Source organism: Danio aesculapii, chromosome 7 (assembly GCF_903798145.1).
Source record: "Danio aesculapii chromosome 7, fDanAes4.1, whole genome shotgun sequence".
In the NCBI taxonomy this organism is placed as follows: Eukaryota; Metazoa; Chordata; class Actinopteri; order Cypriniformes; family Danionidae; genus Danio; species Danio aesculapii.
The window spans coordinates 27105148-27126118 of record NC_079441.1 but is presented as its reverse complement, the minus strand read 5'-3'; the positions used below and the strand labels follow the sequence as shown (position 1 = coordinate 27126118).

The window sequence follows — 20971 nt, the reverse complement described above, 5'->3', positions numbered from 1 at the left end:
TTTATCTCGCATGGTTAATGTACATAAACTACACTGTAAAAAAATCCTGATTGCCTTAAATTTTTAAGATGAATCAAATTAACCGTATGAGTCCATTAAACTTATATTACGTTAAACTGGCTTAAAATAGCTTGTGTAATTTCTAAAATTAAGCTAGAACAATATTAACTTAGTTTAATAAGTTACAATAAACTAAAAACATATGTTGTAATGACTAATTGATCATATAATTTTTATAGTGTAGACAGGACTATATTTTGTGTTAATGCTAACTCTGCTTCTGAATTACAAGTCTGAAAAGTGTTTCCATCAACATTCTTCGGTAAATCTTCCTTTGAGTTCAAAAGAAGGAAGAAACAGATTTGGAAATATATGTAAAAGATGAAAGACTTTTTTTTATTTGGGGAAGGTGAACTATCCTTAATCTACCAACATTTTCTTTATGTGTGTGAAAAAAAACAACAACAAAGCAGCATAGAAAACCCGTTGCACTCTCTCAGATGAAACAATTACGCAATCTGAACTCCATTTGTTTGACACTTGACTAAAAATAGCCGGGGACTTCTGTCAACTCAACAGCCAATAGGACGCGACGTAAACAAGTGACGTGTCAAGAGAGCACGCGATCTGGGGCCGGGCTCGAGTCTCGACTCCTTTCGCTTTTAGCTCAAGGCAGTCAAATGCTTTGTGCGCTCTAGCCAGTGAAATATGGCTCAACATAGTCATTTAAAGATTATTGATGAGAAGGACTTGCGAGATGTAGTTCTGGTGAGAACGAGCGTAGGCGCCTGTTTGCGAGGACATTTCGGGAAAACTGGAGGCAAAGTGGCTGTCAAGTTAATTAAGGATAGGTAAAGTGCATTTTCAGTCATTGTATCTGTGCCTTATCACTTTTGCATGTTTATTAGTAGTGCTTTTTGTAGTAAACATACAATATGTATATGTATATAATACAATATTACTTACATTTATACTTGCTAATAAAATATGAATATTAACAGAACAATAATAACTATTATTTTTTCTATTCAATATTGCAAAAAATGTGTGCAGTAAAACTTGTATTATTTATATTAATTTATTAAATATTGTATTTAAGAAACATTTATTTAAGCATAAGCTACTGCAGCTAACAGGGTATTTCCAATAAACGGAAAACAAAACCTAATCTCTCTCTCTCTCTCTTTCTTTTCAGTAAATGGATTGACAGGTTAAAGAGAGCAGGAATGTTGGGTCAGGTGTGTTGCGAGCAAGTTCTCGTCCCGCTGGGTGTGTGCAAATCTCACTCTCTAGTTTGTCTGGTGTGGGATTGGATGCCTGAAGGATCTCTAGATTCCCTACTGCATGAGGTAAGCGAATGTTAATGCATTAAATGCATTAAATACCATATTTTATTTAAACAGATGATTTAATAAGCTAGAGGCAGGTGTCTTGACATTCTAAAGCAGGAAGTGTGAATGTCGATTTTAGGGTATTGTAGGTGTGTTCACTTCTCTGACAGTGAGATAATGGAAATCCCCAGATTCAAGGATTGGGTGCTAAAAAAAGCACTAATGAAGAGCTGTAGCATTCCAAAACATAAATATTAGCACTCTTGCATCATCAGCAATAACTAATAGTCACTATCATTGAATGTCTCTCATAATCTTTTTAACCAAATAGATGGCTGTATTTTTTTTTTAAACGTGATTATAATATTTCTAAAATCCCCTTTAAACTCTCTAAATTCCATTAAGATGCCCTTCTTGCTTGGAAAATTTGTTACTCTCACATGTTTTCTTCTCACACCTCCTTTATTTGGAATAATGTTAATATAACCTCTTCAAATAAATCGTTATTCTTAGTAAATTGATTTAATAGAGTCATTAATCATCTTTTAAAACTTTTTGACAGTTCCAGGAATATTCTATCATATAAACAATTCATGTCTATTTATAACTTCCCAATATTGTTTGGAGAATTTAATATAGTTATTAAATATATTCCTGTAAAAATGTTTCAACTTGTTAAAAATCATATTTGCTATAATTCTCTATCTGTTGTAAACCCAAAATTACTTTTAGAAGGTGTTGAGTAGACTGATAAAAAATGCACTAACAAGCATGTTCTTAGTATTTTTCAGAAGCAAAATAAAATTACTCCTAGAGGCAAATTTTTCTGCAACTCGATTATAGTTAATAATAATTGGAAATAAGCCTGGTTAACTCCCTTCAAATACACTATTAATAATAAAATTAAAGAAATGAATTTTAAAATACCACACGCGATTTACCCAGTAAAATCTTTATTATCAAAGTACATTGAAATGGAGGATATCTGTGGTTTCTGCAATGTGGATGAAGAGAGCCTTTGTCATTTAATTTTTGAATGCAACGTTGTACACAATTTCTGGAAGGATCTAGCCAAACATATTTTAAAAATGACAAAACTTTTATTTATTTTATTTATTATTTTACATTTAAAGATATTATTGTTTATTATGAAAACAGATCCAACAAAAGTCTTGAATATATTGTTAATCTCTTTATTTTATTGGCAACATTTTACATACACAAACAGAAATTTGCTAAATCATCTCCCACATTAACAGGTTTGTATCGAGTTTGTCGTCTTTATTTCTACTGTGAAATTGTTGAAAAGCAAAAAATCTGAGATATGTATCAAATTTTTATAACACTTTTTTTGATTCCCCTGTCAATTCTTAAAATCATTGGATGTAGAAATGCTGTACACTATGCTTTGTGTATTTTATTTCATTTGTTATTTTTATTTATTCATAATTGTTTTTGTTTTTTTTACCATTGTTATATTAGTTTTTTATGTTTCATCTTTTATATTCTGTTGTATGTTTGTTCCTGATTGTTATGTAATAATAATATGTAAAAAAATGTATAAAAAATACATTAAATGTCTCATAAATTCTAACATTCTTTACTTTTGCTTCTCCAGACAGACGTGTTCCCAGAGCTTTCAACAGCTCTTTGTCTACAGATTCTATTGGATGTTGCCGAAGGTTTAGCTCATCTCCATTCTGCTTCTTTGCCGCATGGAGCTCTGAAAGCCACTAATGTTCTTCTTGACCAACATTACCGTGCCAAGGTATTGCTAGACCCAAAGATTGTCTTGTGGCAGCAATGTTTGTGCTGCTGCTGTACTAAATGTTTGTTGTTGTAGCTGAGCGACTGGTGTCAAGAGATGGACATGGGATTGAACAGCTCTAATAGCCCTGGGCCGTGTTTCAGAGATCTGGCCTATGTGTCTCCTGAAGTCATCCTAGGCGCTGCACCATCTGTAGAGGCTGACATGTATAGGTGAGTTGCATTAAAATGAACAGGGTATCTGCGGGGTCTTAAAACGTCTTAAATCTCAAAAGCTAACTTTTAGGCCTTAACAAGTCTTAAATCTACTGAAATGTTGTGTTGTAGGTCTTAAATCTTTTTGAACAGGTCTTGATTTTCCTGTTAAATGTTTTTTTATTTTTCTTAATTGTATTATTATTGTAGACTGAAGTAATTGCCATGTTTTGATCTATTCTTGGTAAGGGTTATAGGGCTTGTGAATGGATATATTTGAAAATTAATACAAAATATTCAAACAAAATTATTATTATTGTATTATTAAATGTATTACATTTTTGATAGGGAAAGTGAAAATCTTTTCTAACTGGGATATTTTAAAAAATCCTTAGCATTTAGCCCTGTATAAGTCTAAAATTTCATTCATAATGGTTTTAAAAATGTCATAAAAAGTCTTCTTAAGTTAAACTTGATTGAAACCCTGATTGAAATGTTTCAGACTATTGTTAGAGTAGAACTGTTAAATTAATTTAAGCTTTTTCAATGATTTTTCAGTTTTGGGGTTCTGCTGTGGGAAACACTAAATAGAAAGCGCCCATGTGAAGGTTTGTTATTGTATCTTCAATCTCATTTTCTTAGTCATAATAATCCATTAGTAACACATTTTAATCCATTTTTATTCTTTGTTGTTTTTACTTTCTTTTATTTTTGTTGACGTTAAGCACTTTGAGTTACCATTGTGTATTAAATGTGCCATAAATAAACTTGCCTTGCCATTAACTTTTCATGTTTTTTTTTCATACAGGTATTGATCAGCTTCAGAACAAGTTGGAGCTTGGTTTAGGGGTTGACCTTCTGCCACCGACGACCCTTGAAAATCAAGCCCTTACCCAAGTCATCACAAGATGCTTGAGTGGTGAACCTCAAAAACGCCCTTCGGCAAAGGGTTAGTTGTGTAATTTATGTTATATGGCTGTTTTGTGGAGGATTTATTTAATGTTTCTTGGATCACTAAAAATGTACTGCTCATACAGAGTGTGCAGTGGTTCTAAGGACAACATTGGCAGCGTTTGATCCTCAGACTGTCACGGAAGCTGTTCTTCATCTGAAAACATGCAAGGTATTTGACTACTGATTCAATTGATAGTTCCCTCTACTTGTTTCAAACCTGTTTGAGTTTCTTTTTTCTGATAAACACAGAGGATTATATTTGGAAGAATGTTTGAAAGCGGTAACCATTGACTTTTATGGTATTTGTTTTTCCTGCTTTGGAAGTCAATGGTTACTTCAAAATATCTACTTTTATCTTCAACAGAAAACATAAAGGTTTGTAACCAAAGTTTGTAATTGTAAATTGTGAGTAAATTTTAATTTTGGATGAGCTATCCATTTATTGAGCTAAATAATAATTGAATTAGGTTTAAAAGTCCAAATTAAAAATGTAAGATATCTTGCATTAAAATCTGGTAATTAAAAATGCATTTAAAAACAAAGAAGGTATTCAGAAATTGAGCAATCCGATGAAAAATAACAGTTCACTGAAAAATGCAGTGCTATAACAATATATTGTGCAGTCCTAATAATATTTTTACTTGTGTGTTTGACCAGGAGAGGAGGCTGCTGAGCTGTAAAATGCAGTCAACCTGGGAGTTGCCTATTGAGCTACATAATCTAGGAGTAAGACAACTATTGCAATTAATTTGAGCATGTTTAGATCAAATCAAAGTTTATTTCTAGAGCACTCTTAATTACCTTTGGTTGACCAAGGTGCTGAACAATAGCAGTAGCAGGTAAAAAACAGCAATACACTACAATAAAACCAACAGTATAAAACATTAATAACAACAGTTAAAGTTTCCAAGAAAGAAGCAATTTAGTATAGCCTGGAACCGCCATTAGGCAACATTAAATGCACTTGAAAAGTCTTTAACATCGATTTAAAAATAGATAAGAGTGGGTGCTATTCCGATTTTTAATGGTAACTTATTCCATCGTTTTGGACTCGCAACTGCAAAGGCTCTATCGCCCCTGCATTTGAGACAAGATCAGGGTGTTTGAAATAGATGCAGTCGGAATTTGATCTAAGCGATTGGGTTTGGGCCTCAGTAGTGATCAGATCAGAAAGATATGGTGACGCTAGGTTTATAGAAAGTTTTATAGACCATTTTGAGGGATGTAAACAAAAACAATGGTGCCAAAGTATTTCCCATTTTACATTTTTAATTTCCAAAGCTTTCGAGAATCTCAAAAAAAGAGCCACATATTGATAAATAATGTTTTGATAGCTGTTTTAACATGAAGATATGATTGAATTGCCTCTTGTTAGTTATGAAATAGTTTGAAATTAAGCAGGAAATGTTCATGGGCCAATGACATGACCACATTGAAAATGGTCTATAAACAAAGAGTAAAATTTTATAGTCTATTGGGAAATTAACTGGCAACCAATGTAGTGATCGCAGTATTGGTGCGATATGGTCATATTTTTGGCTACTCGTGAGCAAATGGGCGGCCACATTTTGGAGCATTTGAAGTCTAGAAATAGAAGATGAAGGTAGACCAATGGAAAGAGAATTACAATAATCTAATCACATGGATATAAAACATGAATAGTCGTTTCAAAACCCTGCTTCCTGCTTAGGAAGGGTTTCACTTTGGCTAGTCGTTGTAGATGATAAAAACTTGAGCTTACTTTTTTACTTATTTAGTTTTAGCTGATTTGGCATTGAATTTTTTTAGCTTTTATAATGTTGTTATTTTTGAGCACATATGCTACACTCAGAAATAAAGGTACAAAATCTGTCACCGGGGCGGTACCTCTTCAAAAGGTACATTTTTGTTCCTGACAAGTCCTTAAAGGTACATATTAATACTTAAAAAGTACCAATATGTACCTCGTAGTACATTAAAGGTACAAAAGTGTATCCTAAAGGTAGTGATGTCTAACTTTATGGTACAAAAGTGTACCTTTTGAAAAGTTTCTGAGTGTGTATAGTGTGCTTAAGTCCTATGCTTTATCTTACAGAATAAACAGTGTGCAAATTAAAGGGGGGGGGGTTGACCCCTAAATTCGTGTTTTTAATGTGAAAGCCATGTGATTGTGTGTCCATGTGAGTTTAACCTTTAATGTGTTTTACTGTATATGAGGTTTGCATGTGATTTTAACATGCAACACATGTTTGTTTGTTGTTCTGAAAGGTTGGATTCTGATCATTGTCTTTAACCTCTAACAGGACAATAGCTGCCAAGGTACCACAAAAAAATGGACCTCCAAGGTGATTCCACAGCATGAAACTCTACCCGTGTCTTCACCGAAAGCAAAAAGAGAGGCTTCTCTGCCAATAGCAATAAGAGGCTGTCCTCAGACCAGATGCTGCAGGGGTCAGTGATTGCTTATTTAATTGTATATCTCCCTTTTAACCCTTGTGTGATGTTGGGGATGTTTTTATTAACTCTGGGGTGATTTTAAGGCTTAATTTACCCACAAATTTCTCTGTGTTTCAGAAAATGAAGTGATTTTTGGTGACAAATCTTATTTTGGCACATATTTTGGGAAAATGCTTTGGAATTTTTCACAAACTCAACAACACACTCTGGGAAAATGTACTGTACTACCTTTTTGTTATGTTAGTGGCTGTTTTTGCCCCATTGACTTCCATTATAAAGACATTTTTTGATTGCAAAGCCATGACACCATATAATCTTGCATTCTTTATTGTTGGTGGTTTTCCCTGATGGTAATAGGTCAAAATTAGGATTTTTACTGTTGACTTTATTATATGGTGTCATGGCTTTGCAATCAAAAAATGGCCTCATAATGGAAGTCAATGGGGCAAAAACAGCCACAAACATAATGAAAGTGTATGTACACAGTGGTAAATAAGAATAAAATGTCTTATGATATTTTCTCCCTGTTCATGTCTTACAGACTCAGGAAAAAGCACAGTCCATTCCAATAACTCCTGGCAAGATTATGGTAATGGACATCATGGAGTTCAGAGACAAAGTCCTACATCTTTAAGATCTCCATGTGTTTCACCTACATCCATATTCCCGAGCAGCCCACAACACAACATGGGCAACCAGGGTGAGAAATTAATTCCTTCTCCAAAAAGTCCTAACAGTATGAGTATTTGAATCCCACCAATTCCCTCTGATCCCATATATTACAAGAACATAAACATGCTTTAATCCATCTGGAACGCGCTCTGCTCTCTGTCAGCCTCAAACGTCCAATGTATTTTAGCTAAATAAATATGGAGGAGCTTTTGTGTACATATTGTGTACATACTGTTGGCATAACTACCTGGGCACAGCAGATGTGTCAGTCCTTGTTTGTGTTGTGCTTTTACATGTGCGCAGTAAGCAGTTCTGTGGGACTGTGTTCGCTCTCGCTTCCTGAATGACCTCCCACTAATGCCTTATCTGTGTCCAGTGTGTTTCCTCCCCAGAGTGGTTTTGTTTTTCTCAGAAATGCTCTTGTTTTGTTCATTTAAATTCAAGTAGTGTACTGTAGATGGTTTAGGAGTTAAGCGTGAAGCCAGGTTTTAATAAATAGGCCACTGTTGATCAGTTTCAAAAATACAATGAAAACATTTAAAGTAACTGTACTTTCTAAATCTAACTATTGTAATCTTTTATATGTGCAATCTTATTATTGCAGAATTCAAATTGTAAGCACAAAGTTAGCATTATAATTATATAATTGCTGATTTGCTTATTGCATAATATTTTGTATTTCAATAATGAATTATTATTAACATTAATACATGCAAACAGACCAAATCTTGTTGTTTCGGTTTCTCACCTAAAAAATGGTGGTTAGTGTTAGGTTTTACAGCATGCAAACCAATTGGAATTACAATCAGAGAACAATGGTAGCATTAATAAACAAACATTTAGGGTCAGACAGAATCTGTGGGCATTTTTTGCTATTTCTATGCAGAACCTTGTAAAAACAAATCTGCTGATTTATGCTGAATGATTTTGGGAGTACATTAACTAAAGACTTAAAACATTAAATTAATAAAAATGTTACTTTTATTTAAGGTTTACAATGCAAATCCATTAAGATCCACTTGTTTGGTAAACAAACCAAGGCTCTCATATATGATATCTAGTAAAAGACAGCAAATACTACTTCCTGGGTCTCCACAGGGTCTTAAAATATCTTACATTTCAAAAACAACATTTTAGGTTTTAAAAAGTCTTAAATTTACTGAAATGTTGTGTTGGAGGTCTAAAATCATTTTACACATGTCTTCATTTTCCTATGTCCATGTAAAGCTACCCAATAGATCTAACACCCATCCAATCAACAACAATCCATCTCAATAAAAAACTTTAACAAAATATTTTATTTATTAAATCTATTTACCAATATGGTTTAATTATCTTCTATACAGTTTAAAAGTTCTCCATGTATTCATAGCTAACTGGTGAGGACACTGACCTTGACAGACTGTTGTGCATAAATTTAGTTTATAAGAGTTTTTAAAACTTTAAAAGTTATCCTAAAAAACAAATATATGTATAAAGATTGCTTGTTTTGACAGTTTGTTTAAAATAGGTGGCTAAGAAATAACTAAATTAGAAACCAATCATTTTCACTGGCCAAATCTGTGTATAAGTCTGAAATATAATTCATAATGGTCTATAAAAGGTCCTGAAAAGGTCTTAAATTTGAAACCTGCAGAGACCCTGACTTCACTAACTTTATTGTAAATCAATTTCTATAAATATTTGCATATTAGTCAAAAATATTACTGAAATTAATATAAAAACAGAATAAATATATATTTACACACATTTAGTAAATAAATTTACTCAGTGAGCTAAAATAAATTTAGTTTGTTATGGTTTAAAAACTTTTTAAAGAAAAGTTATGCTGAAACACGAGTATATGTACATAAGTTTGCTTGTTTTGACAATTTATTTAAAATTTGTGGCTAAGAAATAACTTAATTCTTTATTAAATTCAACCAGTACAAATCATTTCCACTGGCCATTAGAACAAAATCTGTGTATAAGCCTGAAATATAATTCACAATGGTCTTTAAAAGCTCTTTTAAAAGTCTTACATTTGAATTAAACATGCAAAAACCCTGACTTGACAAACTTGATTGTAAATCCATTTCTATAAACATTTATATATTAGTCAAAACTATTACTGAAATGAATATAAAAACAGAATAAATATATATTTACACACATTTAGTACATAAATAAACTCAATGGTGGGCTAAAATAGTTTTAGTTTATTATATATTAGTTTTTAAAACTTCTATTTTTCAAAAAAGCCAAAAAAATAAGTATATGTAAATAACATGTTTGCTTGTTTTAACACTTTATTTAAAACATGTGGCTAAGAAATAACTCAATTGTATTTTTTTATTAAATTCAACCAGTACAAATCATTTCCACTGGCCATTAGTGTATAAGTCTGAAATATAACTCATAATGGTCTTTAAAAGGTCTTAAAATCTTAAATTTGACTGACTTCAAGAACTTTATTATAAATAATTTCTATAAACATTTAGATTAGTCAAAATTATTACTGAAGTTTATATACAACAAAATAAATGTATATTTACACACATTTAGTAAACAAATAAACTCAATGACGGGCTAAAAAATCTACAGAAGAGCCAAGATATGAGTGACATGAATATAATGAGTTCAGCATTTGCTTGTCATACTTATTCTGCCTCAATTAGTTCTATTTTAAAGCCTACACACTGGTCATGCTTGATCACAGAAGAGTTTATATATCAAGTCAGAGTGCTTGAACTCTTTACAGTCCGATAATGCACAGCGTAAGTGTCTTTGTGTTAATGTGGAAGTTATATTATCACAATACAGCACTTATACACTGTTGTGTAATCCTTCCTCTTTCTCCAGTTAAATGTCAGCTGTCTGCGGGAAAGAGCTTTTGCCGACTTTTGCAAGAAAGACGAGAGGCCATTGTTCGCTACATGACTGAAGGACGTTTCAACAACCTCCTGGATGTGTTGAGGGCTCGACAGGCTGTGACCCGTGAGACATACGAGATCATCACTGCGGCCCTGACTTTGACGGCACGCACCCGTTGTTTGCTTGATATCTGCGTCTGCCTTGGTGAACACGTTGCCATCTTGGTGGCCACAACTTTAGGTTTGGTATCCAATGAAAATGCTCAGACCACCCATAGGTGGCAGGCTGGCTAACTTATGCTAAACAAGACATCTGGTTTACAGTTGTGCAAAGATAAAGCTGCACAAGATACAATTGATATCAGATTGATATTAGATGTTGTATGGCAGTATGAAATGCCATTATTAATGTGAGAGATTGCTCGCATGTGTTCTTGTTTGGAGTGCTCTATAATGGAGCATTAGAGGAGAGGTCTCCCGATGGTTATGCTGCAATGCAGTTTTAAATCTAAAAATCTCATCACGTTAACACCCATTATAAAGGGTACTGATGGTGTCATTGTTTCTCAGTTAGCAAACTGAAAGGATTATTCCAGTGCCTTTGAACATGATGTTCTGATGAACGGTCAAGAACTGGTTTGATTACATTCCTTTGTCTGAGGAGTAGAAGAAAAGCAGCAGCACAAAAGCAGATTATTTACAAGAGACTTTATGAAAGATTGTGCTGTTTCCCTTAATCATGTTCATTTCACAGCCTTCACTTTTATGGTTGTTGTATAATATTGTTAATATCATTTGTTATTTTGTTTTGTTTCATGTCATTCAAGTTATTATAGGTTTTTTGTTTATTAAAATGTTATTGTTTATATCTCACAATTCAGACATTTTCCACATGTAAATGTTTGTAAAAAAAACCTTCTGAATTTTTTCTTGGATTTGTGAGTCTCACTTGTATAAACTCAAAATTGCAAATGTATATCTTGCAGGTAAAACTGAGAAGTAAAATCAATCAGGACTGACAGAGCATATAAAGAGGTCAGATGTTAAAACCTCTAAGTGCCATCTGATATTTTCTTCTTATATTTTTTCTCATCCCCCAGTTTTTTTGTTCAGTTATTTCACTGTAAAGGCAATGCAAAGAACCTATTTTTGCCATAAAAGTGGATTTATTGAACAGACACACATGAGCTTGCAAAAGATGCTCATTTTAGAAGAAAATTTCAGATGGCATTTAGAGTTTTTTTCATCTGAACTCTTCATATAAACTTACAAATGTGAGAAATTAAATCATGTAATCGAGATGGAAACTGAATTCTTATAAAAAGTCAGGACTGTGAGATATTAACAGAATTGTGAGATATAAACTTGAATTTCAAGGTTATTCCACAACCTAATAGGCTATAGCATCATATTCTTTAACCAGACACGTGTTATTAGCATAACCAAATTTATCTCTTAGACTTTTACACGCCTGAAACTTGTCTATAGCGCTTGTTCACTGCTGCTCTTATAGTTGTGTAAATTGCTTCCTTGTCCTCATTTGTAAGTCGCTTTGGATAAAAGCGTCTGCTAAATGACTAAATGTAAATGTAAATGTAAATCTCGTGTTTTTGCATGTGTGTGTGTGTGTGTGTTACACATTTCTGATGTTATACTGTGCATGTTGCACAACAGACTCGGCAGTTTCTGGTTGTAGTGTATCTTGCAACAAGATGTTATTTTTTAACAGATTACATTGGTGCAGTATGTATCTATGTTGCATGGCATGTATACAGCAAGAATAGAAATAAAATATTCACATATTTCACAAAATGTTCACACTGTTTTGTGCATTTGGCCTTTACTCCGAACACTTATGTACGATTCTCTTCTAAGAGAACAGTATTAGTACACAGGTCAATACCATGCCGCATTCCTCCTCACTGACTGTCTAATTGCATAGATGATCTGTAGACTAGATAGTTTTAACGGACACGTACAGTAGCGGCTTTCACTCACAATGCAATGCGAGAGGTGAAATGACTTGGACATGAAAAAAGCTGCTTCAGCAAAGTCCTTAGAGGTTAAATGCAATACTTGAAAATATTTATTAAATTTATTATATTATATTCATTATATTACTTATTAATTATTGTAAATAAAACAACAAACAGAAACTATTTGCATTATTTTGCTACACCACATGTGATTGAAAAAAAATTTATTAGAAAGGATGCTATAGTCTGGACAAATGTGATTTTTTATGTACCTGCAAACCTATTTTAACAGTGAGATTAGGTGTTTGGAGAACCATTCCCCCAACGTTATTGATTTAGTTATTGACATCTACAAAAAAAGACAATAGAAAACCTGTTTCAAAATTGTATTATCTATCCAATCCACCAAGGAACACTCAACAAGTGACATGTTGACTAAAATGTAAGAGAGAATCCAACCTAGATATCTCAGAGGAAGATTGGTTGAATATCTGCTCAGTACAGGCCACTTCTTCCAGCTCTGATATGTGGTGAGATTTTTGCTGGAAGAATCTTAATAGATACTTTGTAACCCCCAAGTTAACATGCATGCAAACATGGGAGAAGGAGAGGGAACAGTGCTGGAGGAAATGTGAGGACGACTTAGCAAACCATTTTGACATATTTTGGATTTACCCAGCCATTCAACCACACTGGCAGGATGTAATTCAAGTAATACAAAATATGTTTGGTGATGGAATAGACTTTTCTTTTACAACAATTTACCTGGGGAATATTGCAGCCAACTTAATGGTAAAAGACAAGTGTTTATTAAAAATACTTCTAGCAACCAGTAAGAAAACTTGAGAAAGAGGCTACAACTGGAGGCCCCTACAAAATCTGAAGTGTTGGATATTGTATCTAATGTTTAAAATATGGAGGATGACCTTTTCTTTAAAACTACAAGTGGACAAATACCTGCAATTTTGGGAGAAATGGGTTGTGCTTATGCCTTTACACAGTGTAAACGGATCTTTATTTGTATTTGCTAATGTGACCTGTAAGGAAATATGTGCTGTATTTATTATTATTATTATTTGTATTATCCCCCTTTTCTTCCTTAGAAAAATAGAAATAAAATAAAGTATAAAAAAAGAAAGGATGCTATAAATTGACAAAAGACTGTATATTCAGCCTTGCCATCACAGGGATAAATATGTATTGCAGTTAGTTTATATGTTGACGGTGTACTTCATAAAATATAGGACAATTGTATTGTAAATTGAAATTATATTTCTAAATATTAATGTCTCTGAATTTGAAACAAATAAATGTAGACTTGGAGAGAATAAGAGACTTCTTTCAAAATATAATATATATATATATATATATTACATAAAAAATGTATTACATATGTGTATTGTATGATACGCAGGGGCGGACTTATTGATTTGAGCGCCCTAAGCAATTTCAGATATGGGGTCCAAGCATTGAAACTCAAAACAGCCTCTTGCTCTATAGATATTTTGTTCTCCGTTTGGGTTTTTTCGCAAATAAACGCATGTTGAAAATACATTTTAAATGTAACCTTTATCTTCTATTTGTAATTAGATTATAGTATTTGCATGTGCAGTACGGAAGGAAGAATCCACTATTCATGAGGGCCCCTCAGTTTTGAAAAGAAGTAATAACCTTATAAAATGTTAATGGTTATAGACAGATTTTACAACATTAATATAGGCTTCTTGGCATTACTAAACATATATTTTAATTAAAATTCGTGACCCGGGAAAAAACACCTTGTGTATATACATTTTGATGAATATCTTCATTTTGTTTTCTCAGTAGGCCTGGGTTTAATTATTATCTTTCCTCTAAAGTTTGTTAATCGCCTTTTACTATATGAGGTGTGAACAGCATTAATCAGCAACCTCTTTTAACACATTCAGACGAAAACATTACCTTTAAATAGGTCGCTTTTTAGCTCACGGGCAGCACCTGAATGGGCATGTTGACAAACCGGGTCGCTCCGTCTGATTTTCAAAGATAGCCACGTGACGTTAATTTTACCGGTATCACGTGACTTTCTTTGGCAGCTTGCCCTCGATGGTTCAGGGTTCCTGGTGTAGTTAAAGATGCTGCCCTTTCTGCAAACGTTACCAGTTAGACACCGACGATAAACAAACGACACGGCAAGGTAAGGTAAGCTAATGACATGATTCTATTTTCTCAACTTTATTCTTAAAGATGGAGAATAAGATGTGATGGGGTTCTCGTGTTAAAGCAGTGATAATAGCCATCCCGTTTTAAATGCTGCTTTGCTCATTTCTCATACAAGCATCAACCGAATGTGTTTATTATATTCAATATATAGCGGTGGAAATCTGCGTTGAAATGACGCAGGGATTCGGCAGCCCTCTACGTTAGAAAAACAGGATGTCGCGTTTCATCCCATCTATTACAAAATATTCTCCATATTCCCGTCATTCAATCAGTGTGTTTTACTTTAAGAGCAATGATTTTATAAGATATCGTTTTATTAGAGCATTAACTTACTTTAAAATCTTATTCGCAGAACAAGACTGCTTTACAGAGCGTTTAGAAACGCTGATGGGGTTGTTTTGTTGAACAGCTGATATGCTTGAGGGCAATAACCTTAACGTTCAAGTCTCTTCGTCCTATTGTAGATTCAGATACTTGTTCTGTTGTGTGTTTTTAGTATTTTTTGTGTCAGCCGGTGACATGTAATGAACGTGTTGTTTTGTACAGAGCTCTGTGTCTTTTCTTGGACGCGACAGGACTGATGTGAGTCTGGTCGTTAACAAAGAGGGTTGCCCAGTCTTAACTTGTTTTGATCGCGGGGAGACAAGTTCTTGTTTTTCTTAAGGGATTTTAAAAATCAGATTTCTTTTCTTATTTTGCTTTTAGCAAGATTTTAATATGTTAAGAAATACTAAAATAAAATTATATAATCACTTCATATAATCCAAATAAAAAAAAAAAATAAATAAATGAGAATATAGTGTCCGGTGAAAAAGTAATTATGTCTACTAACTTATACTCTTAAAAATAATTATTAATGGCTAAAAATAACTTTTAAAGGGTATGAGTCAGAGCAGTCATTTAGTCATGGGTAAGGCAGACAATCTGTGCATGTTTTGCTCTTTCTGTGGAGAATTTTGTAAAAAATCTGTGAATTCATGCGAAATAATTTTGGGAGTATCGTAACTAAAAACTTAATATATGAAATAAAAAATAGCTTTTACATTTTGTTTACACAATGTTTACATGGTAAATCCAACTAGATCCACGTATTTAGCAAACAAAGCAAGTATCTCTTATAATGTATCTACTAAAAGACAGAAAATATTACTTTACAAGCTGTAGGCTATTGTAAATAAATCAAATGAAAACTTTCATATTAGTCAATATTATTAATGAAATTAAGTTAAAAACTGAATAAATATAAATTTACACACATTTACACTAGTAAATAAATAGATTCAACAATAGGCTTAAAATTGGTGGAAATCTGTGGATTTCTACATGTGCAGATTCTTTGTGGGCCTAGTCATGGGTTCTATTTGACAAATATAAAGGGATATTTTTCCCAAATGTTACATTTGCTTTGTAAATTAACTTGCCCTCAGGCCAGCCAAGATATTGGTGACTTTTTTTTTCTTCTTCAGTAGAACATGAAAGTACATTTTTTAGCTGAATTTTGTAGCTCCTGATCATATATCGAGGTCTTTTGGAGTGAAATATACTGGAAGTACACGATATACTGAACATTAGTTTCAACTTTACTATCTTTTATCTACAGTCAAGTGATGCAATCACATAAGAATGAGGTATTCACATGTGCAAACTCTACTCACAACAGCGTACTTTTATATACAGTGCTCAGCATATATGAATACACCTCCCACAAATCTCTCATTTAAATGAATATTTTCCATAGGATGCTTTACAATATTATATTTGTGCATATACATTAGTTTAGTCAGTACTGAAGCCAAATCTGGAGCTTATCTAACAAAATAACTGACAATAATGGTGCAAAATTTAGTTGGCCAAATTTATGTTATAGAAAAATATTAAAAAAAAAAAAAATAGCAAAAATCAAGAGAAACTAGAAATATATACAATTTTGTTGAAATGTTGTAGTTTGTAATTTTTTTTCAATATTTTGCATACATTTCATTGTATTATCTTTCCATTTCTAAAGATGTTCTTTGACTAAAATGTTATTTTTAGTAAAGATATCTGTTAAATAAATCTGTTTTGTTCAAATGCACCAATATATATTACCCATATTCACTGAGAAATGGATAAAAATATTCCTTTTCAAAATGAGCACTGTAAGTCACCGCATTAAAAATAACTACAAGTACCATTATGATGAATATAACTCAAGCATAATCCCTCTGTAAACTTTGCCAGCTCATGTGAGCTTACACCTGCGCATACAGGGAAGCTTGTTCTCCAAACTATTGTGCAAACACTTCAGGGTGTTTTCCAGCGGCTGTAATTAAAGGAAATAATGTTGTAAATGAAGTTCAATTTCTCACAGATTCATAGTTTTGTTTTATAAGATCTCAATACATTATCTGGAGACTTTTATTAATTTTGATTTTATTAATTCTGACATGCATTAAACAAATCGGAGGCAACACGGTGGTGTAGTGGGTAGCGATATCACCTCACAGTAAGAAGATTGGTTCGAGCCCCGGCTGGGTCAGTTGGCATTTCTGTGTGGAGTTTGCATGTTCTCCCCATGTTCACGTGGGTTTGCTCCGGGTGCTCCGATTTCCCTCACAATCCAATGACATGTGCTGTAGGTAAATTGGGTAAGCTAAATTGTCCGTATGGTATGTGTGCATGTCCTCGTCCTCCAGATTTGGGGGTTGAGTGTTGGGCTAACAACTCATGTCGATTTTATGAAACAACAATATGGTATGGCTAAATATCAACTTCGATATACAGTAGTCAACATTTGAAGTGGATGAAAAATGTTATTTTAAAATTGTCCAAAAGCAAGAATAGGTGTTGTTCAATAGTTTTAGGACAACTTTTGATGAAAGGTTTTAATAGTTAGTAAGTAAGTAAGTAAGTAAGTAAGTAAGTAAGTAAGTAAGTAAGTAAGTAAGTAAGTAAGTAAGTAAGTAAGTAAGTAAGTAAGTAAGTAAGTAAGTAAGTAAGTAAGTAAGTAAGTAAGTAAGTAAGTAAGTAAGTAAGTAAGTAAGTAAGTAAGTAAGTAAGTAAGTAAGTAAGTAAGTAAGTAAGTAAGTAAGTAAGTAAGTAAGTAAGTAAGTAAGTAAGTAAGTAAGTAAGTAAGTAAGTAGTAAGTAAGTAAGTAAGTAAGTAAGTAAGTAAGTAAGTAAGTAAGTAAGTAAGTAAGTAAGTAGTAGTAAGTAAGTAAGTAAGTAAGTAAGTAAGTAAGTAAGTAAGTAAGTAGTAGTAAGTAAGTAAGTAAGTAAGTAAGTAAGTAAGTAAGTAAGTAAGTAAGTAAGTAAGTAAGTAAGTAAGTAAGTAAGTAAGTAAGTAAGTAAGTAAGTAAGTAAGTAAGTAAGTAAGTAAGTAAGTAAGTAAGTAAGTAAGTAAGTAAGTAAGTAAGTAAGTAAGTAAGTAAGTAAGTAAGTAAGTAAGTAAGTAAGTAAGTAAGTAAGTAAGTAAGTAAGTAAGTAAGTAAGTAAGTAAGTAGTAAGTAAGTAAGTAAGTAAGTAAGTAAGTAAGTAAGTAAGTAAGTAAGTAAGTAAGTAAGTAAGTAAGTAAGTAAGTAAGTAAGTAAGTAAGTAAGTAAGTAAGTAAGTAAGTAAGTAAGTAAGTAAGTAAGTAAGTAAGTAAGTAAGTAAGTAAGTAGTAAGTAAGTAAGTAAGTAAGTAAGTAAGTAAGTAAGTAAGTAAGTAAGTAAGTAAGTAAGTAAGTAAGTAAGTAAGTAAGTAAGTAAGTAAGTAAGTAAGTAAGTAAGTAAGTAAGTAAGTAAGTAAGTAAGTAAGTAAGTAAGTAAGTAAGTAAGTAAGTAAGTAAGTAAGTAAGTAAGTAAGTAAGTAAGTAAGTAAGTAAGTAAGTAAGTAAGTAAGTAAGTAAGTTAGTTAGTTAGTTAGTTAGTTAGTTAGTTAGTTAGTTAGTTAGTTAGTTAGTTAGTTAGTTAGTTAGTTAGTTAGTTAGTTAGTTAGTTAGTTAGTTAGTTAGTTAGTTAGTTAGTTAGTTATATTGAAAACAAAAGTCACTGTCCCTTTAATTAAACATGACTGAAAATGAGGCTGTGAGGGATAGATATTCTGTGTAGTCAGTAAACTGGGTGTTGATCATTTGACTGATGCAACATGGAAAAATGATGTACAAAAAAATTCTCTTTCCTTCTACAACACCTATTCAAGCATACACGTTAGTTACACTTCTGTTTATATATTTACCTGTAAAGATTAAACACATTGTCTTGTACTAATTCTTATGTATCAAACAGATTAGTGCACATTAAGTAGAAACCACCAAAAGCATCAATCAACAACCAGACAGGTTCCCACAAAAAACTCATTCAGTGTCGTGGCTGAAATGATGTCACTGCGTTTCCAAGACTACGAAAGTGAACTGCCCTTTACCACTCTAAACTGATGTGTCATGAGTGCAGATGTTTTGGTAAATGTTCCAGTTGTGGGAAACATCTTCTTGGATGGGAAAACAAGCCCGAGGAAAGGAAAGCTCTCTGGGGAGAATTTGGGGAACAATTCAATCAGTGCTTGTTTAGAAGTCGCATGCTACGTTACAGATTAATTGTAAATTATCTTGCCTTGCTTTAAAACACCAGAGGGACCGGTGGATTTTCAAACACACTTTGGGTAATGATCGTTTTACAAGAATAAAATGAGTGGTACGAGTCAAATAATTGGAGGAATGCGCTATCAGCTCTGTAGGCTAGGAGATGTGACAGCAGCGGACACATTGTGCTTAATCATTTATAGAGAATCAACAAACAGCAAGTCAGAACAAAATGTGTGATTTCCCTCATTTAGAAATCCACGTAGAGCCTGATTAAATGTGCACAATAACACGTTTTTACCTTCACGCACACATTTTTAGATTCTGATTAGGAATGGATTGGGGTATAAAACCCATTTTTGAATGAAGAAATCGGTCCTTAACTCCAGTGATGTAATCTTCACACTAGCTTTTTTGCCTATTAGCTTCAGCACATTTTGCACGTATGCAATAAAATCATCACACTGACCACTACTTACTTCACACTGTTGCTAGATATTGGAGGTTGGATGTGACTTTTTAATTGTTTGTGGGTTATTGCTAAGGCCAGACAAAATCTGCGGACATTTTGTGCTATTTCTGCAGAGAATTTTAAAAAAATATATCTGCGGATTTATGCAGAATAATTTTAAGAGTATCATAACTAAATTTAATATATGACATAAAGAAATACTACCTTTTTAAAAACTTTTATTGAATATTTACAATGCAAATCCAATTACATCCACTTTTTTAGTACATTTACATTTACATTTAGTCATTTAGCAGACGCGTTTATCTAAAGCGACTTACAAATGAGGACAAGGCAAGAAAAGAAGAAATGAGTAAACAAAGCAAGAAAGAAAATTACTTCACAAACTGTATTGTAAATAAATCATATAAACGCTTTCATATTAGTCATTATTATTACTGAAATTAATTTAAAAACCGAATAAATATAAATTTGCACAAGTAAATAAATAGTCTCAATGATGGGCTAAAAATCTTCTGATTTATGCGCACGCAGATTTCGTGTGGGCCTAGTTATTGCTAAATCTCTAACGGTACCTAGGCCTGTCACAATAAATAATGTTTGGTTGCACGATATGTTGTCACAGAAATTATTACAATAAGTGATAAAATCGTCATTTTATGCCAATGATTATTTGATGATTATTAAACAGGGTAGTTTTTAAAAACAACAAATTTTATTTTAAACATTGTCATACAAATTGACAGGTTTAATTTTAAGTTTAGCAATAATAATAATAATAATAATAATAAGAAGAAGAAGAAGAAGAAGAAGAAATAATACAAAAACAAAAATACAGCAAGAAAAATATAGATTCAAAATAACACCCCTTGAAAGAAAAAAGAAAAATAAATAAATAACAATATTAATGTTAAATAATACAGCAATAACATATTTGTCTAATCTAAAATCTTTCAATGTCTGTCAGTTCAAGAAAAGAGTAAACCTCTAGATTCTCCAAAACGTCAAGGAATATTTTCCAAATAAACCAAAATATATGAATTTTGTTTTTCAAAAAATAGGTTATTTTTTTAAGGCAAGAGGTCATCCCCTTTATCCACTGAGATACACCAGGACTGTCTTCTTTTTTCCAAGAACATGCAATTACATGTTTAGCTTCCAGCAAACATAAAAATAACAGCACTCTTTCATGTTTGGTCATATCAAAGTTCAAATTAAACCGCTTAGTTATTTGGGTTCTGTAAAATGGCTTTAGCATAATTTGGGAATGTGTGGCCTTTTGCATGATTACTTAATGGAAGTGGACTGCAGTGTTAAATCAGCTCTTTATTCCAAACTAGGGCTGCGCCGATAAGCAATATTATATTGAATCGCGATAAAATTGATGTCAATAACAATAATAAGCTCTGAAATTTCTAACTCTATATTGATCTAAGAGCCAATCACACAGCAGAAATGTGCAACAATGGGAAATTTGAAAGTGTGTTGATATTAGAGATTTACCAAATTTTCAGCCACCGAAAATTTATCAGTCGACAATATGTTATGCCATTTTATGGACCCTTTAATTTTTCT

General features: G+C 32.6%; 2 protein-coding genes across 3 annotated transcripts in view; both read left to right on the top strand.

Annotated features, from left to right (window-relative positions):
* Window positions 1-645: 645 nt before the first annotated feature.
* Window positions 646-12257, top strand: si:dkey-181f22.4 (receptor-interacting serine/threonine-protein kinase 2). The gene is made up of 11 exons (XM_056462826.1): window positions 646-851; window positions 1196-1349; window positions 2950-3099; window positions 3175-3311; window positions 3852-3901; window positions 4102-4242; window positions 4331-4416; window positions 4905-4973; window positions 6530-6677; window positions 7225-7383; window positions 10197-12257. The coding sequence occupies exons 1-11, from the start codon at window positions 709-711 to the stop codon at window positions 10499-10501; spliced, it is 1542 nt and encodes a 513-aa protein (XP_056318801.1). The 5' UTR covers window positions 646-708; the 3' UTR covers window positions 10502-12257.
* A 2013-nt stretch (window positions 12258-14270) lies between these two features.
* Window positions 14271-20971, top strand: part of slc7a6 (solute carrier family 7 member 6) — a 31340-nt gene continuing 24639 nt past the window's right edge. The window contains exon 1 of one of the 2 annotated variants that reach the window (XM_056461485.1): window positions 14271-14359. The gene's annotated coding sequence lies outside the window, so the exon portion shown is untranslated. Of the gene's footprint in view, window positions 14365-20971 lie in introns of both variants that reach the window. The other variant, XM_056461484.1, reaches the window with a different exon arrangement.

Bases quoted from the DNA above. Each gene is read 5' to 3' on its own strand.
- si:dkey-181f22.4 (XM_056462826.1), top strand. From the start codon at position 709: ATGGCTCAACATAGTCATTTAAAGATTATTGATGAGAAGGACTTGCGA. The intron at 3,312-3,851 runs GTGAGTTGCATT...ATGATTTTTCAG, and splicing joins GTAGAGGCTGACATGTATAG to TTTTGGGGTTCTGCTGTGGG. The intron at 4,974-6,529 runs GTAAGACAACTA...AACCTCTAACAG, and splicing joins TTGAGCTACATAATCTAGGA to GACAATAGCTGCCAAGGTAC.